At 37.5% G+C, this 22,128-nt stretch overlaps 1 protein-coding gene and 1 pseudogene across 3 annotated transcripts; one reads left to right on the forward strand and one right to left on the reverse strand.

Moving 5' to 3' along the window:
* Positions 1 to 6,305: 6,305 nt before the first annotated feature.
* Positions 6,306 to 6,413, forward strand: LOC120591355 (uncharacterized; annotated as a pseudogene).
* A 10,388-nt stretch (positions 6,414 to 16,801) lies between these two features.
* DDIT4L (DNA damage inducible transcript 4 like) lies at positions 16,802 to 21,971 on the reverse strand. 3 transcript variants are annotated; one of them, XM_039848732.1, is made up of 3 exons: positions 21,786 to 21,971; positions 20,762 to 20,901; positions 16,802 to 18,980 (listed from the first exon to the last, which is right to left on the reverse strand). In XM_039848732.1, exons 1-3 carry the CDS (start codon positions 21,824 to 21,826, stop codon positions 18,490 to 18,492), a joined length of 672 nt encoding a protein of 223 aa, XP_039704666.1. In that variant the 5' UTR covers positions 21,827 to 21,971; the 3' UTR covers positions 16,802 to 18,489. The 3 variants fall into 3 exon arrangements, with proteins under 3 accessions (XP_039704666.1, XP_039704668.1, XP_039704667.1); XM_039848734.1 differs by lacking the exon at positions 21,786 to 21,971 and adding an exon at positions 21,555 to 21,659; XM_039848733.1 differs by lacking the exon at positions 21,786 to 21,971 and adding an exon at positions 21,209 to 21,402.
* Between the last annotated feature and the right edge of the window lie 157 nt (positions 21,972 to 22,128).

Consider the following 22,128-nt stretch of genomic DNA (forward strand, 5'->3'; position numbering starts at 1 on the left):
TAATTTGATTCTGAAATATTTTATTATTTTTGATGCAATTGTAAATGGAATTATTGTCTTAATTTTTCTTTTTGATAGTTCATCATTGGCGTGTAAAAATGCAACCGAATTCTGAGTATTAATTTTGTATCTTGCTACTTGACAGAATTTGTCAGTTCTAATGGTTTTCTGGTAGAATCTTTAGAGTTCTCTCTATATGGTACCATGTCATCTGCGAATAATGCCAGTTTTACTTCTTCATTTCCAATTTGGGTGCCTTTTATTTCTCTTTCTTGTCTGATTGCTGTAGCTAGGATTTCCAATACTATGTTGAATAGAAGTGGTAGAAGTGGGCATCCTTGTCTTGTTCTTGATCTTAAGGAAAATGCCTTTGCCTTTTCCCATTGAGTATGATGTTACCTGTACGTTTGTCATATATGGCCTTTATTATGTTGAAGTGTGTTCCCTCTATTCTCACTTTGCTGAGAGTTTTTATCATAAATGGGTGCTAGATTTTGTCAAATGCTCCAAAATATGTTGAAAGCGCAAATTTAATCATTGGCAGCAAATACTATCAGTTGTTTTCCTTAAAGTAACAGCCTTACATTGTTAATTTTCGAGAAATATCTGCCAAACACCCAAGTCTGAATAACTGCAATCAAGACTATCAGTTGATCTCACAAGCAAAAAAGATGTTCCATGCAAAGAGCAGCTGATTCAGATCACAGCTTGAACAATGGCCTCGGTGCTCTTCTTCTAGACCAGCATGGTACTTGGGTATGCAGCACATGTCCCATTTCTTCACACAGAATATTAAGAATGTATATACTTAAGGTCTGAATTATGATAAAATTATGAGCAACATCATTAAGTGAAACTGCCATTAATATTATCATTATTAGTATTTTTATTGCAAGTATACTACAGTAGGACCCCTTTTATCCACAGGTTCACTTTTCACAATACCAGTTACTGCAGTCTGAAAATATTAAATAAAAAATTCCAGAAATAAACTATTCATAAGTTTTAAATTACTAATTATTCTGAGTAGCATGATGAAATCTAGCAGTGTCCTGCTCCATCCCACCCGAGATGTGACTCATCCCTTTGTCCAGCTATCCATGCTATATAAGCTCCCTGTCTGTTAGTCATCTCAATGCTTGTGTTCAAGTAACCTTATTTTACTTAATAATGGCCCTAAGGTGCAGGGGTAGTGATGCTGGCAATTTGGATATGCCAAAGAGAAGACGTAAGTGCTTCCTTCAAGTGAAAAGGTGAAAGTTCTCAACTTGATAAGGAAAGATAAAAAATTGTATGGTGAGATCGCTAAAATCTACAGTAAGAATGAATCTTCCATCCATGAAATCGTGTAGAAGAAAAAAACCATTATGCTGGTTTTGCTGTTGCAACTCAAACTGCAAAAGTTAGGGCCGCAGTGAGTTATAAGTGCTTAGTCAATATGGAAAAGGCATTAACTTTGTAGGTAGAAGACACGAACAGAAAATGTGTTCCAACTGACAGCAATGTGCTGCGCCAGAAAGTATTGAGCCTATAGGAAGATGTTGGCAAGGGATCCCCTGAAAGGAGCAATGCCCGGCCATTTTCTGTGAGTAAGGAAGGTTATACAGACTCAGGAATAGGTTTTGACTGAAAAATATAAAAATTACTGAAGAGGCTGTGTCTGCTGATGAAGCAGCTGGTGCTACACTTCTGGCAGAGCTGAAGAAGTGAATTAAGGTTTGGTACCTTCTGCGGTTTTCGGCATCCACTGGGTGTCTTAGGTCATATCTCTTGCAGATAAGAGGGGACTACTGTAGTTAAAATTTGATGTATGTTTATTATTATTACCTCAAGTCTCAGTGTCCTCAACATTTATGTTAGATGACACATAAGCATTCCAACAATAACTACTAATTCCTTTCTGTATGGCTGACTTTTGTGCTAATAAAATTTCTGAAAACTGTTGACTGCTGTTCAAAAAGAAAATCTATTAGTATGAGGAGGTCACATATTTATATACACCATACACAGATTTAAAAAGAAAATGCAGTTTATGTCTTTTCTCATTTATTTGATCTTTCTTTTATGTACTTAATCTACTGAGTAAGTAGGTGGGACAATTTATTCTAATTTAATAACCTTAGTGTAATCCAATAGTTTAAATCTTTAGGCAACTTAGTGGATTTTGGTCTAAATCCTAGTATTCTGGTTTCCTTTTTCTCAATCTGCTACTCTCCAACATGGTGTCTGGGTGTGTTGGAGAGGGAGATCATGTGGCGAAGGGAAAAAGACGGTCCCTAAGATTTATTTTCAAGGCTGTACACTGTCCTCTGGTCTCTGTAGAAATGTTTGTTGTTTAACTATGGCTACTGCTTGTCCTATTAGACAATGAGGTGGTTGTCTGTTCTCTATAAATTCAGGGTCAGGGCCAAATACCTCTCTTTGATTATTGGCCTTAAGATCTTTGTGACATCCATTCTGTCCTGGAACATGTTGTCTTTGACACACTGACTCTGACTATGAGCCAAGTCATACTATGAGCTGACTCCTGTGTGCCACCTTGGGGTCATGTGGGAACATCTATCTTAGAAGAATTCAACGAAGACCCTTCTGTCTAATCACATCGTGTTACATTTTTACTCTATTGTCACTACCCATTCTCCCAAGGGATGGTGTAGAACAAAATCTTGTGTTTTAGGCATTCCCCTAAATCTAATACTCTCTCCTCTTTGCCTCTGAGATAGGAAAGCAGGACACAGACATTTTGCCTACCTTTCCATGGTTCTCTTTACCCAGGGCCAGAGGGTGGGCTTTCCACCTGCTTTATGTCACACCTTGGGTTCTGTGATCTGGCACAGCAGCCCCGCCTTTCTATGTGTTGAAAGTGATGCTTTGTAATTTAGACATCTTTCTTTCTCCTGACAGCCTGGCTTTCAAGTCCTCTCTCACTCTTAAAGAGGCCAATAAAATCAGCTCTGAGAATAAAAGCTAATCAACAGCGTCTTTGTTCTAGGTTCTTTCCTGCCCTAGAGCAACCAACCTCAAGCCTCAAATTGGTGAAGGAAAGCTGAAATGATTTAAAGGGGAGAAATTAAGAACATTACTAATTTAATATATCTTTTGTTATGTTAATTTGCTAATGTTTGTCTAACTTCAAAACCCATGCTTTTTCCAATGCGGGATATTTGGCACTGGGTAAGCCTGTAGTCTTTTAGGGCAAAATAGAAGAAAATCACAAATTGGAGGATATAAAGAGATTTGAAGTAGCTAGAATTTGGATACAAGAAGTGAGGAAGGAAAGAGACATATTTAAGATTTTCTGAGAGTGCCTGTGCCAAGTATCATTGCTATAGAAAATGGAAGTATTCCTAAACATCTTATGATGTTGCTTCAAGACAGATATCTCCATTTTAAAGAGTTATTAGTAAAAGGGCTGCTTGCAATCCAAAACATATAGGTCTCATCCAGTGGTATATCCAGAATAATTAGGGTATAATATTATTGCTAGATAGAATTTCTTTAAAATTTCAACATTTGTTTTGAGACCATCTAAATTGAATTAGGACATGGAGTCAGTCTGTCTGGGTTTGAGGACTTCAGTTTTCTCATCTATAAAATGAGAATTATAATAGTCAGCATTTGTTGAGTGTTTTAGTAAGTCAGGCACTCTTCTAAGCACTTGTATATTAACTTACGTAATAGGTAAATAACCCCAGGATATATTATTGCCATCTCTTTTCGCAGATGACAAAACTACATCTCTGAGAGATTAAGTTACTTGTTAGAGTTGAAAGGGGACTAGAACCCAGGTAGTGTGGCTCTAGATCTGAGTGGTAACAGTTAACACTTTTTTACTTATTCTACCCCAGGCACTGATCTAAGTGCTCCGTATCCTAAGAGATAAGAACTGTTTTTATCCCATTTTAAAGATTAGAATACTGAGTATTCTAAGTACTTAAGTATCTTGCTCAAGCTGGCACTGTTAGCAAGTGTGGAGCACTTGACCATGCAGTCTCCTCCAGAGTTTGTGCTCTCGACTTCAATGTTATATTGTCTCAAAGATACTTATGAACAAAAACGAAGAAAATCCATGTGAAATACTTAGCACAGCACCTGGGACAGAGGAAATGCTCAGTAAAAATAAACGGATTATTAATCAGGAAATCCTATCAATTGACAAATGTGACATAGATCCTTTAAGCAAGGAGTGTTCTGTACAAGTAAATCTTTTGCTATATGTGCCCACCTCATTTAATTTTATAGAATTTCATTCATTCACTCATTCATTAATTCATTAATACATTCAATCAGTCAATTTTGCCTCACATGTTACTTTAATGTGCCAACACTGTAGCAAGTGCTCTGGCGTGTGAAGTAGATACCTCCTTGAAAAAAGGCTCATGGATTTGCTGTAGTGAAGTTAAAAAAAGCATTAAACAACTTAAAAAAATTCTATGTTAGCAGTTGAGCTTCTCGAACTAGTTAATTTTAGTTGTTTGAAAGAGATTTGTTCTGGGCTTCGGAAATGCCTGGTAATACTGTGTCATTTAGCTGTTTCAGGCTAAATTTTCACACCTGCCATGCAACATTTTTACATGCTTAACTTTGAAATGCTTTACCTCTTAATCTGAAAGCTGTGTGCAAAACTTTATAGCTTTACACTTAATGTCCTGCTCACTGTTATTTCCTTACATATTTAAAAAACATAGCTCTGTTGTGAATGCCATTTGCTCCTGCTAAGGGGAGTCTGTGTAACCTAGAAAGCATAGGTTTCAGAATCAAAACATATGTGCAAAGCCAATTCTCCTAGTTTTTTGACCTCTAGCAAGATATTTAACTGCATCGAACATCAGTTTCCTCATTTATGAAAGGGGATGATGCTTTCTACCCTACAGGATTGCTGGTGATTAAATTAAGTAATGAAGGCAAAAAACATCTCCTCTAAGGCACTCTGCTCCAGCTATATATTTCTATTGGACTATTGTTATTCTAATAATTTTAAGAAAGTGTGATTTTTGTCTTTTTTTTGGTTTAAAGTCATAAACAGTTATTTACTACTTTTTAAAAATTCATTTGCTTTTTTATAAGAGTTATTTTTTTCCCCCTTCTAGTTTTTCGGTAGTTATCTAAATGAAGTGATGCAATGCAGTTTAAAGCTAATGAGAATATATATTTTAAGGGGAATAAATTCTTATTATGGAAACCAATAATAGTAAATTAGATAGGATAAGGGAAAAAAGTGACCCAAGCAGAATTTTCATAAAAACGGGAAAGGTTAGAAAAAGAAAGATTTCAAAATTGATATGAACAAAGAGAAGAATCAAAACAATGAGAACTGTCTTGACTTTTGCAAGCCAACATTTGAAATGATAAAACAATTGAATCTTAGACTTTTGAGGGGTTCTTAAAAGCCAAAGGGAGTCCAGTGCCCGCCATAGAAATCTGATGCACAGCATCTCTGCTAAGCGGCCATCCAGCCTCAATTTCTAGAGAAAAAGAATTTACATCTTTGTGAAGCATCATAAGACAGTTACAAAGTGTTCTGTTCGATGGAGATGTCCTTTCACAATTCTACCATTCTTTGAAAGATCACATCATTGTTCTTATTTTTTATATGAAAGTTCTTCAAATATTCAAAGACAGGACTTTCTTCAAATTATACCACATCTTCTCTCTTGTTTTCTACAAGTTGCCAGTGTTTCTCTTAGAATGTAGAGCATAGAACAGACGAAATTAAGTATTTTTTTAATTGAAACTGTATCAATCCACTCCTATTCCCTACTGCCATGTGGATTTTTTTTTACCTTAAATATTTTATTACTGATACCCGAATCAGGATTTAAACTGAGGCTCATAAAATTTCAAAGATATGTTTTTCCTAGCACCATAATATTTCATTATAACCTACATTCTAGGCACAGAAAACTGATTTTCTCCAAATATACCATGTTCCTCTCATCACAATAATTGTCCACAAACATCATTTCGGCCTGTAATTACTCATTTCTGTCCTTGTAAATTTTAACTCAATTTTTCATACTCAGGACTCCACCTTTTGCTTCCCAGGCCCTTCCCTCCACACAAGACAGACAGCTCTTTTTTATGATCTTATACAACAGAACTCATATACATTTATTGAGAAGAAAATGGAGGCGAGGGTCCAATTTGTTGTCATGTTTAAATTTGCTTGATTTTATTTGAAATAATTTAAACTTACAGAAGAATAACCATGTTAGCCATGCCTTTGATCCAGAAACATTTTTTTTTTTTTTTTTTGGCAGAAAAAATTAAATATTTTTGTAGAATTTATTTAAAATGGATCTGGAGTCTATGGCCATGCTACCCTGAACAAGCTCGATCCCGTCTGATCTTGGAAGCTAAGCAGGGTCAGGCCTGGTTAGTGCTTGGATGGGGAAGACCAGGTGCCGTAGGCGTAAAAATTAAAAAATAAGAGATCGTAAGCTTGACAAGGTCCTTGCATCTGTGAGGTCAACCAAGGGTTGCCTCGCCTAAAAAAAAAATGGATCTGAAAATATATTTCCGATACAGATATTTAGAAGTCTTTAAGTTGCACATTCTTTTTCTTAATCAGGAAATCCTATAAATTGCTCAAAATATATTTGTGTTCTAAAAGTTTTCAGTAGAATTCAAATTCATTTTTTTTTTTTTTAATAATAAAAACAGAAAATTGGTTACCTTTAGTGTTAGGTGCTTCTGGATATTTCTAAGCAAAAAATCATTCTAGAAGTGGATTTTTCACTTTTTCAAACACCAGGTAGCTTGCTTTCCATCAACTCATACTTTATTATATATTTTCCTGTCATATATTAATCACGAAAATGAGTATTTTACTTAATAATATTTAGCAGACGCATTTACAAAAGCTAGCTAATATCATATTTCTACTGAGAATTTCTCTGAGAATTTTTTCGTTTCTGAGTTTTGCGGAGAGTGAGATGGCCAGATACCTAATGACCAAGAAGATTAATTTACATTATATTTAGAATCGTAACCTCTCACATGTTACTGCAACTAAAGGCTAGGTGACAGTTTTATTTTCTTTACATAGTATCCACAAACTTTATCTAGGGGTTTTCTTTTTCGTGTATTTTTTTTTTTTGTCACCATTTTATTTTGAACAATGCTACAATGAAAGAAAAATGATTGTTTTTTTCTCGTTCATGATAATAGCATGATATGCCTTAACATGTTAATTAAACTGTTTCATGATTTCTATTTTCTCAAGACTATAAAATCAATAAAGTCTAGAAAGTTCAAAGAGGAAGTCTTGATGTAGTTGAATATTAGGAAATTCAATATATTTAATCAGAGCATGTATTGAAGTAACGTGATGGAGGTCATTTAAAAATAGATAGCTGCTGTAGTAATTTTCGCTTCAACATGCATTTATCAGTCACAGGAGAGCATCAAAAAGTTCTTGCTGAAGCGCTTGAATTTCCTATCCTTATTGTTAAAGCTGCTTTGAAATTTGAGAGAGAGAAGCATTGCAGCTGCTGGCCAAAGAGCCACCAAAGAGCACGTATATATACAGCAGAGAATGGCGCTAAATTCTTACTGAAAAAAGATGCAACTAACGACAGTAACAACAAAATAGAGACTGTTGAGTGACTTTTAGACTTGGGAAATTAGAGAATCAGAGAAGCTTAATGATGAAAGGGGACATTTCTTTGTATTTATTATGATTATCTGAGATCTTAGCACAAATGCCTTCTAGGCAGGTGCTATAAACTAGTGACATGGGTCAGACGGGGACAGTGGCTGACTAGAATTTACACACCCATCCACAGGAAGAGGCTTCCATTCGGTGCCAGCGTCTCGTAACTGTAAGGGAATACAGGCCGAGCTGTGCATTACTGGATTTCTCAAGAGAAGACAGAAATCTGGATTTTAATGTGAAAGTTCCTTGGGCTGTTTTGCATAATTGCACAAATTGTGAAAGGACAGCATGGAGGGCTGCAAGTAGTATGGCTATTTGTGAACCAATTACCCAAGGGTTAAATTTGTCCCATTGGTAGGTAGTTTGCAGCCTCTGGTTGAGACTGTTAGAAAGTTTTCTTATTATTAACTGAGATCTCTTTTTCAGAAGCTTTGATTCCTTGGATGTTAGGGTCATGCTGAACTAATGTAATGTTTACACATGCACACAACAGTGTTTAAAATATTCGAAGTCAGTTATCATATTTCTTTACTAAATTTAGGGTTTAGGAAACCAATCAAAGAAATAAATGCTTAGTCTGTTGTGAATGAACAGTAATGAATGTAGGCTAGCCCCTAGTGCTTGCTTCTTTCCATCTGATTGTTAACAATTACTTTAATAACGCATTCTAGAATCCTGCCTTAAATCAAAGTTAAGATGACTGGTTTATTGTTTGAAGAATCTGTCAATTTCTGGACTACCCAGTGGAGAGTTCTAAATGTCTGCCACCTGTGGGCTCTTTCCTGCCAAGTCCCCAAAACCGTAGGCGCGTGGCTGGCAGTGTATTGGTGAGTGGGATCCTAAAATAGTCTGTTGTGACCACACCTGGTGTTGAGAAAACTTGGAGGGAATTTAGCCTCTTGGTGACTTCATAAGCTTTAGACTATATCCTCTCTCACTCATTCCCTTTGTGTGTGTGGCTGGTCTTTATTAGACTGAAAAGGCCATACTTTAGAACAAGTCGTACAGGCTGCTAAGTTTGTGCTGGGCACAGTTCCAACTGCTTTATATGTATATTAAGTCATCGAATCTTCACAATAACTCTGAGATAGTAACCTTGCTTTTTAAAGACAAGGAAACTGAGCACAAGGCCATAGTGATAAAGCAGGAGTTCGATCCAGGCGTCTGGCTCCAGGACACGTTCATCTTTCTTTCTATAGCTCAGCCTAGGTGCCTGGATCTTCACTACAAGTTTAAATCCCTCCACAGACTGCAGCTGGACTGCAAACAAAACAAAACAAAACAAAACAAAACAAAACAAAAAAAACCCTGCTTTGGTAGAGACTGTGATGAACTCTGTCCTGTGTCTGGCCCCTAGCTGGACTGACCTCCCCATGCACTTCAAGCCACCTCTACACCAGCCCACGGAGACAGTGGCAAGAGCTCTTGGATGTCCTTGCAGTGGCCAAGGAAGTCTCCTTGATTGTTGTTGACGTGCCTTCCTTTCCTCCTGTCTTCATCCAATGCTGAACTCGAGGTTCTGCTACAGTCACCATCCACCTTGACTGTAGAGCTTGGTATTTTCACTTGGTCCTCTCTGCTTTTGATCCTTAACTGGTTGACTGGACGTTCTAGCATTTAAAGCCTTAGGCTGGCCTGGCCCTGCTAAACCCCATACTGACATGGGTTTGCATTTAGATTCCACAGCTTAACAGGGGCGAGACTTTGAACAAGTTAAGTATCTTTTCAAGTTTACCCCTTAGCAAAATGGAGAGGTTATAGCCTATTTATTAGATTCTGAGGATTAACAAGCAACACATATAAAATGTCTAGAACAGTGTCTGACACAAAAGTATTCAAATGACACTTCTTACTATGATAATTATTCCTGGCAAGTAGAAACTGGGTAATTTGCGATTAGATTTTTAAAATTTCAGTTAAGCCTTTTTCCTAAGCCTTAGGTAGTTGCCAAGGAAAGGATGAAGTACCTGTTGCGATCTCTGACTGGCTGGCAACTCCAAGTTTAAACAACTGGGTTCTAAATGTCCTTACTTGTGAGAGCAATTGAAAAAATATGAATTCATCAAGAATAATCAATCAGGATAATAGCTTACAATACATATGCAATGAAAGAACCATATAACTTTTATTATGCATTAATTTATTCAAGCTGCCATTTTATAAAAATATCTGGCAGGATTATGTTTATGTTTATCTGATTCTTTTTTTTTTTTTTTTAGCTTTGTGCTACAACTTATCCTTTGTTGAAAGTTCAGATGAACTAGACTTCAAAAAAACCACATTTGTTACTTTTTTATCATCAAGAAATATTTGGAAAATATGGAAAGGTATAAAAAGGAAAATAAAGATTACTTATAATTGCATAAACCAGAGATAAATGCAGATAACATTTTGGTGTATACCATTCTAGTCTTTTTTCTTTGTAATATGTAGTAAAGTAAATAAAGATATTATAATAGGAAATAGAAGAATTTGTCAAATCACTGACTTGTCTATGAAAAACAGATTTCAATACCTAGTACATGAATCCCATCCTATTGGGTATATGGTTATATCATAATTTAATTAACAAGTTACTTAATAAAATTCCAATTTTTACTATATAAAATTAACATATTTAAAGGATATTTCCTTTTCCTTTTTAACATCTGAATCCTATTAATATGATTAGAATGCCCCGCCCCCACACCCCAACTACAGAAGCTGGAAGATATGCCAGATATTTGACTTCCCAGCCTCCCTTACAGCCAATGTACGGGCTCCCCCCCGACCTTGAATAGAAAGATAGAGTGCTGAAGAAGTGGGGCGATGCAGAATTCATATGCAGAGAAAGGTGACAGCCAGTTCCCCACGTGGGCAGTGGCAGTGGTGCCAGCAGCAGCCTCAGTGATACTTACAAGGAAATCACTGAGTTAGAAAGTATCCCTATTTAAATATTCTCTTAGAAAGGCTAATTTAACTTACATTTCTGCAGCCATGAGCATACCTGTGCTCATGTCCTTTACTTCTAAAATATATGTTTCCATTACACACATTATCTCAAAAGCTATTGTTCAATAGTTTGGGGAAAGATGTTGATATATGTGGAATTTGGTTTGGGCATAAGCGATTTTACCACTGTTGCCAACAAATAACAAAAACCGAGTGTAGGTTAACACACAGAAGAATGCAGTGCGGTGAGGCGGCTCCGTGCCTCCCGGGCTTCTTCTAGGATCAGTTTGGCTGCACAGACTGTCTTGAACGTGTGTATTGCTTGGTTCTCCCAGACTGTTTTGCAGTTTTTGTCCTCATCTCTATGATTTGCGTCTGATCCTTTCTTACACTTCTTTTCGTTAAGCTAGCTTTTACTTTTTTAAATGGTAGAATCCTGTATTTACTGTAGTATTTCTTTACTGTTGTAACTTTTTGTTTATTTGTTTAATTAGAATTGTTATTGTTTTTGTTAGTACTCTGGTTGTAACACAGATTTGAGTGGCCTTTCCTAATTTTATTTTTTTCTGTAAATGCAGTTCGGCAGAAAAGGAGATTTCTTAGTAATGCAACATTGGGCTGGAGCAGAAACATGGGGACTTCCTTCACTTGCCCAGTCATACCAAATCCCAGAGCTACTTGTTAAACATACAGATTTCAGAACTCCCCTCAGATCTGATTTTGAATCTCCAGGGATGGCACTGGCAATCCATTCACAGGCGACTGAGGTGATTCTTACCTTATACAAGTTAAGGAAATGGTCCTACTATGACTAGGCTGGGAATAGTAATTTTTTTAATTTTTTTTTTTTATTACATTGACATAGTATTGCCTCCAATTAAAGGCCCCTTTAAAAAAATAACAACAATTGTATTATCGTTATGATTTAAATTGTCCTGGTCTGTAGGATCTTCCACTCAGTCTGGTTTTATTTGCAAGGCAAATCTCAGACGTCACCTTATCCACTCACACTAACGATGAACTGAAGCAGCCTGCATAAAGAGCCCGCTCATATTTTTATTGTATAATATATTAATTATCAAATATGATACAATAACAAAAGCTTTCTCTTCGAACGATAAAGGCAGAATAAGTGAATTTTTAAACTGCTTTATAAATATTAAGTGCAAAACTTGTGAAGATGAGGCTCAGACGAAGAATAGAATAAGCACAGGGAAGGGGAAGGGTGCCTGTTAATAGAAGCTTTACATGAAATTAAACAGAAAGCCAACTTATATTTAGAGGTTGTTTCTGTTTGTTTGTCTTAGCATTTTTTGTTTGCTTTCTTGGTCTAGTCCTGAATTTTTAAAAGAGGGAACTTTATTTTTATTTTTCCCGTTTGAGCTAAAGTATAGAAAAGATACATTTTAAGCCTATCATAAAAGACTTTTGTAAACTGTATAATTTGTTGTAATACTCTGTAAACTCAGAGTAATAAAGATAAACCAACTCATAATGACAATGCTTGAATTCCAGAAATTTCTTCCATAACAACCTTGTTCATCATTCTTCTAGTTACACCTCTGAGGCTGGAAACCTCATAGTTTATATCAACATTCAGTTGGATTTATTGTCACTTTCTCTGCTTCGTAAAGAGAAACACAACCTATGGCAGTCTGTGAGCAATAAGAAATCTTGTTTTGAAATTAATAACACTCTACTCTTTCCCATGATTTATATGTTGATGGATGGAAAGATTTGAATACATAGCAGTTTGAGTTATCATGAACTAAAGCAATACTTCTCAGGGCTTTGAATCAAGAGTAGTCTTGAACTTCAGCTGTCATAGTGCACACCAGTATTTCTGTAATTCCAGCAATAAAGTACTTTTTGCCCCCACAGGAACGGAAGAAGCCATCTGGTATGGTGCTGTACATAGTAATATGTTATTTTGGGGCCTTTACTTCATCTGAGCCCCCTCACATTTGGAGAACTGATTTTTATTTAAAAAGGGATTTTCTCATGGTCTTGTTGTTTTTCATCATACCTGATATCATAGGTGGAGAAGTCTAGGGTATGCAACATTTTAGAGAGCTAGTCTTGTCATTTAGGGCATTATTCTTACACCAGTTTCAATTAGTCAGGTCAGAATTTTCCAGCTGTTCTCTCCACCTACTACAAATACATAAAATCCTACCAAAGCCCTTTCACTGGTAAACACTTCTTTTGTTTAATTTAGGACACACAACGTTAGTTAGTCCTGGGTTTGCTGTATCAGAATTATTTCACATGAGCCTGAGAACACAATATTGTAAGTTATCCTTTGAGATTGAGGCAGAGTTAGATGGAAACTCTGAAAATTGAGAATACAAAACATTCTTAGATTTCTCCCTTTTCCATCATTTCAACCAAACTTTAGCTTCTCAGTTTTATCTTTCTACATTCACTTTAAAAGGATAGGTTGTTATACAATGGATGCCATACCACAGATCACCACCCAGGCTTGCGGCACTCATTCCAACCGCTGCTGGGAGCAAGAGCGGTGACAACTTTCAGCTGAGCCCTTCTCCAATAATTGCCCTCACCCAAAGCCAATACCCGTTTTTGGAGGTGGACATCCTAATAAATAGTCATAGTCTCCCACTCAGTTTTCAGAACTGGAGTCTTGGTCCAAGTCCAGCTCAAAAGTATATCTATTGGACTCATGGATGCATTTAGTGGTAATTTCCTTGGTCCCCAAATATATAATTCCAGTGGACATATTTAGTTGGACCTTATGTAGGTGGCAGAACATATTGATGTTTTGGCCTATAGTGGGAACGGCCAAGAGTAAATGGACACGTGCAGCCACCATGGCCTAAGAACATAGTGACCAGGAGTTCAGACCTCTCATTAGTGAGAGTCTGGATCACCCTATTAGTGTGTGAGCTGACCAGCGGAGGGAATAACAGAGAAAATGGGAATCTAGAAAGGTTGTAGAGAAGGAAATGATGTTCAGTTGTGCCACTGGGACCATCTGCAGTGGCAGGTATGTAATTTCTCCCACTAACCTTCCTCTATCAGTTTCTCCAGGAAAAAAATCAGAATTCTGCAAGAGCTTGACCCAGAATTTATTATATGACACAAATGAGTCTGAATGGATCAAGCAATGGACCAGGGTAGATGCTATAATGTGGCACTCAGATCTCTTCCTCATGTCTGAGGCCAGCATCACGGAAGATGTTGGAAATATCGGTGGCTAAGTGTTCACCGTTGAGTTAACACCTCAGTAACTGTCTTCGGCATGAGTGCTGTAGTTTTAAAAAGTTTCAAAACATATTTAATGTTGTTTTGATCATTATGTACTATTATTTCTAAAGTTAACTCAGTCAAAAAATTAACATAGCCTTGTGATTACAGGAAAAATTTTTAAATGTAATTTTAATTTAAAATCTTGTTTTTATTATAGAGAAGAAATACTAACAAAGGACTTTCAAGCTTAAAATATGTAACGTGAAGGTAAAATTCAGTTAAACCTAGACTTTACGAAGATATAGGATAAAAAAGTAACACTGAACAATTTATTCTGCTGGAGTATATTTTAATGTTTTCTAAATAGATGTTGTTAAATTACTATGCTATTTACAGTCCATTGGAAACTTTAACAAGGTGGTGTAATCATTTCACTTAAAAAGATCAGTATTTACCACATACTGGAACTTGCATCATTTGCAACTTTTTAAAACTCTGGTGAAAATTTTGGATGGCTATTTAAAAATGTGGCAGAGGATCTACTTTTACAGAATTCTTTTAGATATGCTACAAGCAAAAAAGTTTGAGGAACATTCGTCTGGGTTTCATAAGTAAAAAATGGAATTAATGCCAGACCAAATGGACACACACATATATTGGCATGTTGCAGTTTTTTTTTTTCATATCCTCACCAACATTTGAATGATCACATTTTAAACTTTTAAAAAAACTAATATAAATGTGCATATATATTGGTGTCTTATTGTGCTTTTAGTTTGCATTTCCCTAATTACTAGTCAGATTGAGCATTTTTTCATATGTTTATCAGTCATATTAATTTCCTTTTACTGTAGGGCACCTTTTCAGACTTTTGCCTATATTTTTCTTTTGGGTTGTTGTGTTTTTCTAATTGCTTTGAAGGGATTCTTAACATATCCTGGTTACTAACTTTTTCCGTTATATGTGTAGAAGATGCTCTCTTCCAGTTCATGACTTGCATTTTTATTCTCTTTAGAATGTGATAAATAGAAGTTTAAGTCATTTCTTTGTATCTAAAGAAATCTTTCCCTATGTAAAAATCATAAAAATTATAATCTCTTTTAAAAGTTTTCTTCACATTCAGGTTTTTAAACAACCTGGAATTGATTTCTATGCTTGATGTATATGCATAAAATTTTATTTTTTCCCCACATAGATGATTATTATAGCACCAATTATTGAAAACACTATTGTTTAGCCATTATCTAAAGTGCCAACTCTGCCATAAATCAGCTTCTATATATATGTCAATCTGTGTCTGGGCTCTCTATTTTTTCATAGACCAACGCGTCTCTTGCCCTGTGTGGCAGAAACTTTATCAATCCCATTTCTTCCTAAGAACACCTTTCAACACCTTTGCCAGTCCCTCTTTCATTGAATGGGGCCATGTGACCAAGTTCTATACAGAATGTAAACAGAAGTCATGTCCATCACTTCCACATCTGGCCCCTAAGTTTCCCCATGAGATCCTTCAGTCTCTCTTCTCTTGTCTGTTGCAGATGTAGAAAATCCAGTGACGTATTTTGAGTCCAAAATCAATGGCAGAATCCAGACAGGAGTTGGGGTTCTGAATATCTGCATGATGCTCCTCCCAGCTCATCACTGTACCCCTCTCTCCTTATCTGCCACCACCATGCCTTGGACTTTTATTATTATCACTTGTTAAATCAATATAGATCATTGAGAACTCAATGTAATAGACCTTGGATTTTTATACTTGCACATCCTTCCACTATGCAAATGAGAAAATTGTCAATAGTACAACATGAAGCTGACTCCATAAGATACAGCTTATGTCATTGGAGAAATAAATTTGGAGATTGAATACATTACTATATAAAGTGTTATTTTTCTATTAATAAGAGGAAAATAAGACATCTTGTTCTTTCAGGCCATTACACACTCTAGCTAACATAGCTAATAGATTATCCCCTATTGAGACAGCTAGGAGAAAGATCACACATTTTTTTTGGAAGGTACATGAAAAAGCAACCAGAGCTATTGCACAACATAGGTATCAAGGTGCCAGGATCGATACGTATGTCTTATAAACATTTGGACTTTTTATTCTAAGCATAGCTCTGCTCCTATGAAAGGGGAATATTGTTAGTACTGTAGTTTCCTCATTTTTCCTACCTAGAAAGCAATCAGAATAAGAATCTCTTTAAATTTAGGGGCGAAGGTTTCTGATATCATTTTTGCAGACTGGTGAGGAGGTGGATGTGGTCCGTGCTGCCTTGTGTTTTTGGAGGCGGCATGGTGAGCATCCATCCCTGCAGTTGCCTTGATATTATACTCTGGCTCTGTTGCATCATTTGGTGACTCGGAATATGTCTCTATCTCTGGTCATTTATCTATAAAAGGGAGATGACAGTAGTCTCATTTCAAAGGGCTCTTGTGAGGAATAAATGAGATAATTTATGTAAAACACCTAGAACAGTGCCTAGCACTTGTCTTATTAAATGCGGGTTATGTAGTGAGAGAAATCCAAACTAATGACTATAATTTGAGGAGACAGAAAAAAATAGGTAAAAAAAGACTAAAAATTCAATTTGATGAATAATAGTAAAATTAGAAAGACATGTTGCTCAAATAAAATATTCTGATAAAAAATGTACACTGATCTCACAATTTGATATATCTGTATTTGGTCATTAGAAAAACTATAGAAAAAGCCTTTACATATTGAGTTTACTTTTAAAAAGGCACTTGCCAAGGGAGCTCAAATTATTAATGTCTTACTATAAAAAGTACTATTGTATTTGAAAAATTATGAAACAAATCACTTTTTATTGATACATAAGCACATTCAATACATACAATTGGAATATTATAATGAAGGTACAAATATCCTTTGTCAAAAACGGGCTAGCTAACTATTTTGTCCCCTTCCCTCAAATATTGTCAAATATATTTTAGGGTGATCACTGCATAAACTCAGAAAAGACAAAGAGGACAAGAAAATTAAAAATATATGATGCTTTATTGTCAAAAATAGACAAACTTTAATTTCCTTTAACAGGAATATTAATTTAAGAGTCTCCATAAGCCATCACCATTTTGTAAGCATAAAAGACAATAGTCAAAGACAACTGTTAGAGGAAGAAGGACGATAGTTTTACATTCAAACCAGAGAAGCCTCACTTACAGACTCAGTGACCTTTAGAGCCATAACTAATAATAGACATGCAAAACAAGGTTGACTTATGGGCCCAGCCTTAGAGATGGCACTGTGAATTGAATAGTGAAGTTTTAAGTCACTTATGGGGGATCAGTAACAGAATCTATCCACTAGGATGAAGCTGTCCCTACCAGGTATGTGAAGTGGTGCTTACAGCTTGGACAAAAGATCTGAATAAGCTCCTTATCCATGACCTGCAGCAAGGATGTAAAGGCCCATGGAAATGAACATTGTAGTTGTGGAGGTTACATTCTCTCATTAACATAAGAATAATGATCTAGGTAGTAGGAATAAGAAAAAAATAAGGCCTTTATAGTTCCCCTGGGGACAGGTATCCAAGGTCGAAGAAAATTGGGTGTGTGCATTGGTTAACCAGACCATGATTTTCATCTTCTACTTTGTAGGATACACCATAGTCATAGCCAAAGCGGACTTTGTAATAGGCCTATATTAATAATGAAAAGTGGCAGTGTGCAAGCTATTTCCTTTGAAGACTTGGGAAAAGGAGAGATAAACTTGAGTTTCCAGGAGAAGCCAGGGATGAGAGATAACACTGACTGGTGAGAGGGTTCATCTGAGATTAGGCATAATAGTGAAAAGAAGCTAGATTATCAAATGAATGAACAGAACCTGATAATTCATTTCTCATCCCCATAAGCATTCACCATTCACTCAATGGAAGAGTAATCAACGACATGCAAAAAAACAGTTCAACATTTTCCATTTTTCTGGTTTAAAGATAACATTAAATACTTGAGATCTAAAAAAATTGAGCTTATATTGTACCATAAAGTTATTTAAAACAATACTGTGATTACTAAAGTGGCAGTTCAAACTTTTGCCACCTCTTTAAAACAAAAGAGTGGGGAAGATGCAAAGAAACAGTGAAGTAGTTCTGTTCTCACTGACATTTCTTACTCTTGCACTGGGTTTGGTTTCAATTACACTCGCCCACTTAATTTTATCCTCCTGTAAAAGAACTCTTCAAATTGGAGTTGGGACAGGAAATTGGTGGTGTGGACTTCTGGAAGTTTTTATGGACAAAGTATCATTCAGTAAGATTCTGTGATTGAAAAGATCACTCTGAAATTTTACAGAATAAAAGTTGTATGAAAATCAAACTCAGGAAAGTTGGTATAATAGTCTGATAGAAAGACTACCTGGAAAACTCTGTGGAATCAAATATAAAGCTAAAGTGGATTGCTTTTTTCCTTTTCTTATCCATTCCATTCTATTTTATTTAAAAAAATGTGATATTTGCAGACAATGTACATTCTCTTGGGTCATTTCTCAAAAGCCACAAAATAAATTCTTTAGTTGGGGTTGCTGTGAATATGAAACAGAAGGAAGAAGAGCTTGATTTGGAGTTTCTTGTTGAGAGCAGGCAGGGCAAACTACAGGGACCATAACTGAGCAGCTACAGAGTTTTATTACCCAAGCATTAAAAAGGACCTTTTTAAATGTTCCCCTTTTAGCACTCTTCAATGACTGTTGTTCCAATCAAGGAGTAAAGCTTTTTCTTAACAAGTCGAAATCCTGAGCTTAGGATCAGAGTTCGTCTGAGGCTGGATGAGAAGCGACCTCGACTAAAGAAAAAGTCCCTGAAACTGGTCCACGAGCAATTCTCCTGCTTAAATACAAGTGTAAGCTCAAAAGTGGGTACCACACTAGAGTCACACACAATCCTATCCAGCTTTATACATACATTTTCAACCTCCATGTTCACGAGCATAACACAACCTCTTAGGCCGCAGGGCTCCGTGGAGGAGAGCCGAAGGACATCTTGAGCAATTCTCTGGGTCAGTTTCTCAGGGACGAGGACTTTTGAGCAACCTAGTTTGGTTTGCTTCGATTTGGACAGACAGTTCTCCAGCATTTTAACCAAACTCTGGCAAGTTGTCTCCTCAAATATCACCTCGTTGAGATTGGGTTCGGGAACAACATAATCCCAGTAGTCAAAATCTGCAGAAAATAGAGGTTTAAAAGTAAAAGAAAAGAAATCTAGGAACAAGAAAAGCACGCCAAGATTGGCTGCATCTATCTATCATATCTACCTGTTTTTAATATTAGTTTGGGGGTCAGCTGATCTCACTTTGCTGTTAACTAGTGGGGTAACAGAACAAGTCATCTGGTCTCTGAGACTGAAAATTAATCTATGAAGTAAAGGTTTTGATAAATAAGTTAGATAACCATTTTTCTTTAGATTTATGTGTATATATACATATACAATCTTAAAGACCATGCATCAAAAATTTATGATTACTACTGATTTTCTTTCCTTTCTTGCTCCCTTATTTGCTTATGGGGACTTTCTATTTGTCTTACAGAGAACATGCATTACTTCTGGAATAAAATATGGTTATATGTTTTTTTTTTTAACTTCTAAGAATACATGAATTTATTATTGTAAAATATCAATTTTTTTTGCTATTGTCCTTAAGCGATGAATTTAAGATGACTCTGAGGAGCTATGTTAAATATCTATAAATTTGTTTCTTTAAAAGTCTTTACTGAAATAACCTGTAGATACCAATTTTAGCTTCAACTTCTTTGATTAAAAATTGCTCAAAGAAGACCTTTTAGGTCCAGGAGGATATTTTTAACTGGCTGGGTAGTTTTCCATAGCCAAGCAAAACAAAATAGTCCTAAGAAAACAAACTTAGGTTTGCGCAAAGGAAAAGAGATAGCTCTGCATTTGGTCACCTATCTTCCAAATTAATCCTACCACTTGGCAAGATGCTGCAGTCAACTGAGCAGGGTGCAGACAGATGCCCTGCAGGCACCATTCCGTAAACCTACTTCACCCTTATAGGCTGTAGTGGTTTCCTTTCTTCATACTAGGTATTCACTTAGATCATTGTGTCTGTGTTTTTTTTTACAACTATGAAACAAATGAAACAAATGAAACAAATGCATTCTACATTATAAGGCTCCATATTTTATCTATGTTGAAGATAAAGAATTTTAGAGCTTTGGCTTATAAAATTACATCAACCATTTTGCATTCTAAATGAGGAAGACCCAAAGATCTGAAGCAATTCGTCATCGGTGACAGAGCAGTGTTAACTTAAAAACTGCTGTTTAAAATTGTAAATGACAGTATTTCCAGCATCACTACTGTTTTAAAGTCTTCTTCTGGCATTAAAAATGGAATAATGGTTATATCCACAAATAGAATATTACTTGGCAATAAAAGGAACGCATTTTGATATAAGCAACACCATGGAAGGATCTTAAAATCATTAGGCTGCAGAATAGAAACCAGATACAAAAGAGTACATATTATATGATTCCATTTACATGAAACTCTAGAAGCAAAAGTAAACGGGGAGTAGGAGAGTGAGCAATTAATGGTAAATGGGTACATGGGGATTTCGGGGGAGGGAGTCATCATGATAGTGGTTACAAGAGTGATTACATTTGTTAAAACACAATAACTGTACACTTAAAATTCACCAACACTTCACAGCCATGTAGAGTAAGGAATCTATCTTTTCATTCCAAAGAGCCTATTAGCAGCAGACTAGACTAATGGAGTCCTCAGTATTTTATTTTTTGCTTCTTTTGTTTCTCACTATCATGGACAGAAGATGCTAGAAAGTTTGGGAAGGAGTTTCCACAGATGGATTTTGTGGCACCTCCATCGGGGAAAGGGGTGACACCGCATGCCTACCAGTCCGGTCCGAGATGTGGAGGGGCTGCAACCTTTGGAGGGATGAGAGGCAGAGAGCTGGGAAACTCACCATTTAGCAGGCTCCTCGGGTTGAAGCCATGGTCCAGCAACTGGGAGATGCTGCCCGGGTTCTTACTGCTCAAACTGCCAGTTGCAACCATGGTCAACGGCTCTGTTTCCCTCGCGGGGCGGAACGGCTTTTCCGAGGCGCTGGAAAAAGCAAGCAACAAGGACAGATTTGCAAGAGCAGGCAAGACGTGCAGAGGCTCCTAAAGTGCTCCGCGTCCCCGAAGCGAACTAGCCGAGGCACTCATTCTCAAAAGGGAAGGAACAGACTCCTGCAACTCAAGTGTACAAAGCTTCGGGAGCGGGAACTCCAACTACAGCCGCAACCTGAAACTCATTCAAAGTTAGCAAAACTTGGAGTTCACTTGCTCCGCGGAGATCACCCCCGCGGCCTACGCAGCGGCGGCCCCCGCCTCTACTGCTCCCCCACTTAGGCCGCCGCCTCGCTCACCTGCCGGGAGTTCGCAAGTCGGACGCGCTCTATGGCAACGCTGCAGGGTAAACTGAGGCAGGCACGCTACTCTGGAGCCCCCTCCCTTGGGGGCTCAGTGACCTGCAGACCCCAGCAGTGATCCGCTCCCAGCTTTGACCCAACCCAACCAGCTGCATCGCCTTTGGGACAGCGAGCACTTTATAGGCCCAGCCTCCTCACCCGGCCCGGCCCGCCCACCTGCACCGCCCGCCCAGGCCCTGTGCCCTGCCCCTCCCTGGGCCGGGTCGCATTTCAACTCCGACTCTTCCAGCTGGCTAAGGAGAGTCATTGAGAATTGAGGACAAGATTGCAGTACTGTTGATACCTGCTATTTCCAAAGTGGGCCACGAGTCACCGTGACCGCAATTCCGGGTGCACGACTCGCCCCAAACTGACCAGTCCCCCGCCACCAACCTGGATGCTTCGGCGCGACCCCTCCCCCAGCGCGTGCGCGCGCACTCACGCCGCTGGTGCCCTTGCTGTTTCTGTCCCGGGCAGCGGGGAAGCTTTCTGCCCTTTGTCTGTTACCATGACCTGAGGCTTTGCTGTGTCATACCGAACATTTTGCTTAACTCTGTTTGGATGTTCGGTGAGCATTATTTATGCACCTAGTTCTGGTCTCTAACCAAGTCAACTTTATTCCATGTCGCAGGGTTTCTATGTCCTCTCCTGAACGCAGTGAGATCTAGCTTTCCTTTCCGGCATCGAAGGCTCTCCAGCGTTGTAGGGAGGGTCTTCATCACTCACTGCATTCCTGGGCTTCCGGCACCCTTCGTGCTGTTTCATCTATGACTAATGCATTTTCTCCGCGAGAGGGGTGAGCCTGGTACTCTTCCAATTAGACCTGGCTCCGGAGCGCTGGGAGCTTGAATGAAGGGGAGCTTGCCAAGAAACTAAAC

This window comes from Pteropus medius, unplaced genomic scaffold (assembly GCF_902729225.1).
Source record: "Pteropus medius unplaced genomic scaffold, Ma_sr-lr_union100, whole genome shotgun sequence".
Lineage (NCBI taxonomy): Eukaryota > Metazoa > Chordata > Mammalia > Chiroptera > Pteropodidae > Pteropus > Pteropus medius.